This window comes from Haematobia irritans, chromosome 3, assembly GCF_050003625.1.
Source record: "Haematobia irritans isolate KBUSLIRL chromosome 3, ASM5000362v1, whole genome shotgun sequence".
Classification (NCBI taxonomy): Eukaryota; Metazoa; Arthropoda; class Insecta; order Diptera; family Muscidae; genus Haematobia; species Haematobia irritans.
The window spans coordinates 206,633,065-206,640,120 of record NC_134399.1 but is presented as its reverse complement, the minus strand read 5'-3'; the positions used below and the strand labels follow the sequence as shown (position 1 = coordinate 206,640,120).

At 31.7% G+C, this 7,056-nt stretch overlaps 1 protein-coding gene across 4 annotated transcripts in view; it reads right to left on the bottom strand.

The window, feature by feature from the left end:
* Positions 1–868: 868 nt before the first annotated feature.
* Mct1 (Monocarboxylate transporter 1) overlaps positions 869–7,056 on the bottom strand; it is a 106,567-nt gene continuing 100,379 nt past the window's right edge. For all 4 annotated transcript variants that reach the window (XM_075302355.1, XM_075302353.1, XM_075302354.1 and 1 more), the window contains 2 exons: positions 5,593–6,121; positions 869–2,176 (listed from right to left, as the gene is read on the bottom strand). In XM_075302355.1, coding sequence (XP_075158470.1) covers positions 2,016–2,176; positions 5,593–6,121 — 690 coding nt within the window. In that variant the 3' untranslated portion in view covers positions 869–2,015. The remainder of the gene's footprint in view (positions 2,177–5,592; positions 6,122–7,056) is intronic.

Below are 7,056 nucleotides of genomic sequence, written 5' to 3'. Positions count from 1 at the left end.
CCAGCTTTGGAAGACAACATTTCCGAAGAAATTCGGGCTATTCCGGCCGAAATGCTCGAAAAAGTTGCCCAAAATTGGACTTTCCGAATGGACCACCTAAGACGCAGCCGCGGTCAACATTTAAATGAAATTATCTTCAAAAAGTAAATGTCATGGACCAATCTAACGTTTCAAATAAAGAACCGATGAGATTTTGCAAATTTTATGCGTTTTTTTTTTTTTTTAAGTTATCAAGCTCTTAACAAATCACCCTTTACTTTGTGGGGTCTTAGAGCAATATTTCGATGTGTTACAAACGGAATGACAAAGTTAATATACCCCCCCATCCTATGGTGGTGGGTATAAAAACTATAAAAATTATTTATTTGACAAAATATCACAGAATTTTTTAATTTACATCGAAAATATTGAATTCGGATCACACCTAAAGAAGTGATGTTGAAATGGAGAACTTCCATTCTATGATAAATCCATGTTAAATTCATCGCTTCTGCGTCAATTTTGCATCACTTCCGCATCTAAAAAGAACATTTTCATTGCTTTTTGGCGACGCTTTTTTTCTTGCTGGGGTATAATATAGTCGGCCCCGCCCGACTTTAGACTTTCCTTACTTGTTTTTACTAACATTGTGGAAACCCCAGGGCATTAGCCGACTTAAAATTAAAATCTATAAAATTTGTAAAACTCTAACAAATTTTTCTCAGATCTGGTTAGATTTAAATATATGTATAAATCATAAAACTTTATATAAAGCACCCCACACATTGGACGGATTTGATGTGGTATCCAAAATGTAGATCTACAAAATGGTGCAGGGTATAATACTGTAGACTTTTCTTACATGTTTCTATCTACATAAAACATAACATTTCAATAGTTGTAATAAGACTTTTTTATTTGTGAAAAACAAAAAATAATATCTCAAAATATCTTTAACAAAATATAATATTATTAAAAACTAATTAAAGACATTTGTAAATCAATCTAAATACAAAAAAAAACATACACTTAAAGTTATTATTTATTTTCACTATAATTGTGTACAAATCTTTGACTTGAATCTAGATTAATAAAAAAAAAACTTTGTATATATATATATATATGTTATGTATATAAAAACAATTTTTGGAACTTAATTAAAAAGTCCTTGATTTCAAAATAAGAATGAATTTTTTGGGGAATTATAGTTTTTGTTTAAATGTTTGGTTTTTCATTTCGTGTGTTTTATAAATAAAATTAAAATTTGCTAAATATTTACAATGAAATAAAAACAAATAGATAAACAAATTTCATTAAAAATTTTCAAAAGCAATAAATGAAAAATTATTTAATATTTTTTTTTTGTAAATATTATTGGCTTTGTTTCTTAAAAAAAAACTTTATATATTATATAATCTTAAAGCTTTTATATTTATACATGTATTGTTTCCCTAATTATTGTTTCCTTGATTTCAAAATAAGAATGAATTTTTTGGGGAATTATAGTTTTTGTTTAAATGTTTGGTTTTTCATTTCGTGTGTTTTATAAATAAAATTAAAATTTGCTAAATATTTACAATGAAATAAAAACAAATAGATAAACAAATTTCATTAAAAATTTTCAAAAGCAATAAATGAAAAATTATTTAATATATTTTTTTTTTTGTAAATATTATTGGCTTTGTTTCTTAAAAAAAAAACTTTATATATTATATAATCTTAAAGCTTTTATATTTATACATGTATTGTTTCCCTAATTAATGCCTGTTATACATATGGTATATATAAATATATTAATTTCTTATTAAATTTCTTCAATCTTATTGAATATATATTTTTTTGTTATCTTTAAGGAAGTTCCATTTGTTGCTCCAAGTCTTTAGAGGAAAACAGAAAATATTATTAAGAATATATTTCACATTCATGTATATGTTTATATATATATATATATTTAACTATCTATATTTTAACTTAATTTTAAGTTACTATTAGAAGAGTACAAAAAACTCATTATCATTGATTTATGGTATAGAAATCTAACTTAAAGCAATTTCTTGAGCATTTAATTCCTGTTCTTTTCGCGCTTGTCTACGCTGTAGAGGGGGTACCACAAACATCATTAAACCACTAATGGCAATCATAACGCCCGCCAAGATAAATGCAGGGGCATAAGAAAGGGTTATATCATACATCCATCCTGTGAAAAAAAAATAATAAAAATTTAATTATTTTTTGACTCAATCTTCGGTACCAAAAAAAATCATTTCTAATACAACCACGCATATATTTGTCCACATATTTTTTAATTACAATTACTTCAATTATGATAACTATGGTATGAATCACAATAATATTTTTAGTTTGTAATATTTTTTTATTTATGTTTTTAAAATGTTAATTGGGACAATTAATATTTTAATAAAAAAATTCAATCATTTTCTTAACTAAATAATTTTTTAATTTGTTTAACAATTTAATTGTACCCAATTAACTTTTAATTTATTACATATTCAAGTTCAATTAAATTTTTAACTGAAAAAATTTGTGTGTACACAGAAAAAAAAATATTTTCTGAGTCAATCAGAGTCAATTAATTCAAAATTAAAAATTATTCTCGATTAAAAAATTAGTTGATTTTTCAGCATTTTCAATTTTTTATACCCACCACCATAGAATGGTGATGGGGGTATAATAAGTTTGTCATTCCGTTTGTAACACATCCAAATATCGATTTCTGACTATATAAAGTATGTCCATGTCCGTCTGTCTGTCTGTTGTAATCACGCTACAGTCTTCAATAATGAAGCAATCGTGCTGAAATTTTGCACAAACTCGTCTTTTGTCTGCAGGCAGGTAAAGTTCGAAGATGGACCATATCGGTCCAGGTTTTGATATAGTCCCCATATAACCCGACCTTGTGATTTGGGGTCTTGGGCTTGTAGAAACCGTAGTTTTTATCCAATTTGCCAGAAATTGAAAATCTAGAGGCATTTTAAGACCACAAAGAAGTGTGCCGAAAATGGTGAGTATTGGTCAATGTTTTGGTATAGCCCCCATATAGACCGATCTTCCGATAGTACTTCTTGGGCTTATAGAAACCGTAGTTTTTATTCAATTTGCCTGAAATTGGAAATATAGAGGTATTTTAGGACCATAAAGAGGTGTACCAAAAATGGTGAGTATAGGTCCATGTTTTGATATAGCCCCCATATAGACTGACATCCCAATTTGAGGTCTTGAGTTAATAGAAATTGCAGTTTTTATCCAATTTGCCTGAAATTGGAAATCTAAAGGTATTGTAGGACAATAAGGAGGTGTGCCGAAAATGTTGGATATCGGTCCCTGTTTTATATAGCCCCCATATAGACCGATCTCCCGATTGTACTTCTTGGACCTTCTAGAATCCGCAGTTTTAATTCGATTTGCTTGAAATTGGAAATCTTAAGGTATTGTAGGACCATAAAGAGGTGTGCCGAAAATGGTGAGTATCGGTTCCTGTTTTGGTATAGCCCTTATATAGAAAGATCTCCCGATTTTATTTCTTAGGCCTATAGAAACCGTAGTTTTTATCCAATTTGCCTGAAATTGGAAATTTAGAGGTATTCTAGAACCATAAAGACGTGGGCCGAAAATGGTGGGTATGGATCTATATTTTGATATACCCCCCATATAGACTGACATCCCGATTTGAGGTCTTGGGCTAATAGAAACCGCAGTTTTTATCCGATGTGCCCGAAATTAAAAATCTAGAGGTATTTTCGGACCATAAAGAGGTGTGCCAAAAATGGTGAGTATCGGTCCCTGTTCTGGTATAGCCCTCATATAGACCGATCTCCCGATTTTATTTCTTGGGCTTATAGAAACCGTAGTTTTTATCCAATTTGCCTGAAATTGGAAATTTTGAGGTATTTTGGAACCATAAAAACGTGGGCCGAAAATAGTGGGTATGGGTCCATGTTTTCATAAAGCCCCCATATAGACCGATCTGCAGATTTTACTTCTGGGGCTTCTATAATCCGCAGTTTTTACCGAATTTGCCTGAAATTGGAAATCTAGAGGTATTCTAGGAAAATAAAGAGATGTGCCGAAAATGGTCATTATCGGACCATGTTTTGATATAGCCCCCATATAGACCGATCTCCCGATTTTACTTCTTGGGCTTCTAGAATCCGTAATTTTTACCCAATTTGCCTCGAATCGGAAATCTAGAGGTATTCTAGGACCTTAAGGAGGTGTGCCGGAAGTGGTGAGTATCGGTCCATATTTTGATATAGCCCCATATAGACCGACCTGCTTATTTTACTTCTTGGGCTTCTAGAATCCGCAGTTTTTATCGAATTTGCCTGGAATTGGAAATCTTAAGGTATTGTAGGACCATAAAGAGGTGTGCCGAAAATGGTGAGAATCGGTCTCTGTTTTGATATGGCCCCCATATAGACCGATCTGCCGATTTTACTTCTTGGGCTTCTAGAATTCGTAGTTTTTACCCAATTTGCCTGTAATTGCCAAATTGGAGGTATATGGGGGCTATACCATGTTTTGATATAGCCCCCATATACACCAATCTCCCGATTGTACTTCTCATGTTTTGGCATAGCCCCCATAGAACTGATCTCCCGTTGGGGGAGATCAGTTCTATGTAATCGTAATCTTTATGAGAATTGCCTGAAATTTTAAATATACTAGTGTTTCAGACCAACAAAAACGTGTATAGGTTTTAGTTTTTATCGATTCATTTGGTAAAGCCTCCATATAGACCGATTTCACTACGTGAGGGTACAGAAAGTGTACTGATCATGAAAATGATTTTAAACTGAATGAAAAATTTCCCGATTTTCGATTTCAAATCAAGGCGTTATTTCATAATTTTCTTGCACTCTTACAAGAGATGTTTATGATTCCTATAAAACTCAAACAAAAATGGTTCTTATAAATCCAGAATCTGATCTAGTCTTCATAGGTAAAATATTAAAATTTATTTTCGGGAAGCGTACTGATCTGCTTGGGAGAATATCTATAATCAAACCCCCCTGAAATTTTAAAGGAAACTATTATATTCGATTCATGGTGGTGGTTGGTATTTAAGATTCGGCCTGGCCGAACTTACTGCTATATATATTTGTTTTTAATTGTTTTCACTACAATTTTAATTAATTTTTTCAGCAAGACTGTATTCATTTAATAATATAATTATTAATAAATTAACAATTGATTACCTCATTAAAATATTTTTATTTTTTTTTTGCAATTTTCTAAAGTATTTACTTTTATGAATTTTCCGATGATTATAGATTTCCTTTGCATGTTATCCGAAATTTAATAATCGTAATATGTATATAAATAATAATTATGTCCAATCCTATTTTCAATAATAATTTTTATTTGAAACAACATTTAAATTGTATAAATGTTAATTAATTTCTGTTTAATTAAATGTTATTTAAGATAATTTAATATTTTAATTAAAAACGTGAAAATGTTCCAAAAAAAATTTTTTAACTCAATTAATTTTTTTCTAATTTGCTTATAAATTTCATTGTATCAATTTAGTTTTTAATTGATTTCGATTTAGCGATTTTTGTTTTTGTGTACACAAAACAAATCTCAACTTACCTCCTATGGGCGGTCCTATCAGTGATGCCACACCCTGGAACAATAATAGTATACCAAAAGCATTTGTTAGCTTATCCAAACCCAACAGATCCACCAATATCACTGAGGTTAAACCAACATAAGCTCCAATTGTAAAACCAAATACCGAACAATAGAAAGCCAATGAATTGAAGCCCGTACACAAAGGACACAATGCCGTCGCTATGCCACATATGGTCAAACAGATATTATAGACCAACAAACGATTGACCCATGGCTTGTCAGAGATATAGCCCAATATAATTCTGCCGATCGTATTGGCCACACCAATTGTTGAGATAAGATATGAGGATTGTTCACCGGTCAATGATAAAGCCTTGGCCTGCGACACAATATACACATAGGGCATATTGAAACCGATACTGGTGCAAAAATTCGATATGGCAAAAATTACAAAGACTACATCACTAAGTAGACCGAAATTCATCATTTCACGTAACGTGTCCCGGGTCTCTTGGGAGCAGGATATGCCACAGCATTTTACAAGTTCCTGTAAAGAGAATGGTCAGTGAAAGGTTTTAGTTATACAATATTCTTTTACAGTTTAATTATACAATATAATAATTTTTTTTTGAATATTTAAAAATTTCTCATTTGTTGTATTCCAAAAATTATAAAAAACAAAAAATTTTCTCAATTTATTTTAAATACAATTAACTTTCTTGTTTCACTAGAATGGGTGGTATAAAATTCCGGGGGGTCTGTTTTAGAAAATAAAACTGCAGATAGACCAGTTTTAAAGCGGAAATATTCTCATGTGTTTCAAAAACACATAATTAAATTTCAAAATTGATTTGTTCGCAGGTTTGCCGCCCCATTTGACCGCTTCACAAAAAACAAAAAGTTTTTTATACCCACCACCATAGGATGGGGGGTATATTAACTTTGTCATTCCGTTTGTAACACATCGAAATATTGCTCTAAGACCCCATAAAGTATATATATTCTGGGTCGTGGTGAAATTCTGAGTCGATCTGAGCATGTCCGTCCGTCCGTCCGTCCGTCTGTTGAAATCACGCTAACTTCCGAACGAAACAAGCTATCGACTTGAAACTTGGCACAAGTAGTTGTTATTGATGTAGGTCGGATGGTATTGCAAATGGCCCATATCGGTCCACTTTTACGTATAGCCCCCATATAAACGGACCCCAAAATTTGGCTTGCGAGGCCTCTAAGAGAAGCAAATTTCATCCGATCCGGCTGAAATTTGGTACTTGGTGTTAGTATATGGTCTCTAACAACCATGCAAAAATTGGTCGACATCGGGTCATAATAATATATAGCTCCCATATAAACCGATCCCCCGATTTGGCTTGCGAGGCCTCTAAGAGAAGCAAATTTCATCCGATCCGGCTGAAATTTGGTACATGGTGTTAGTATACGGTTTCTAACAACCATGCAAAAATTGGTCCACATCGGTCCATA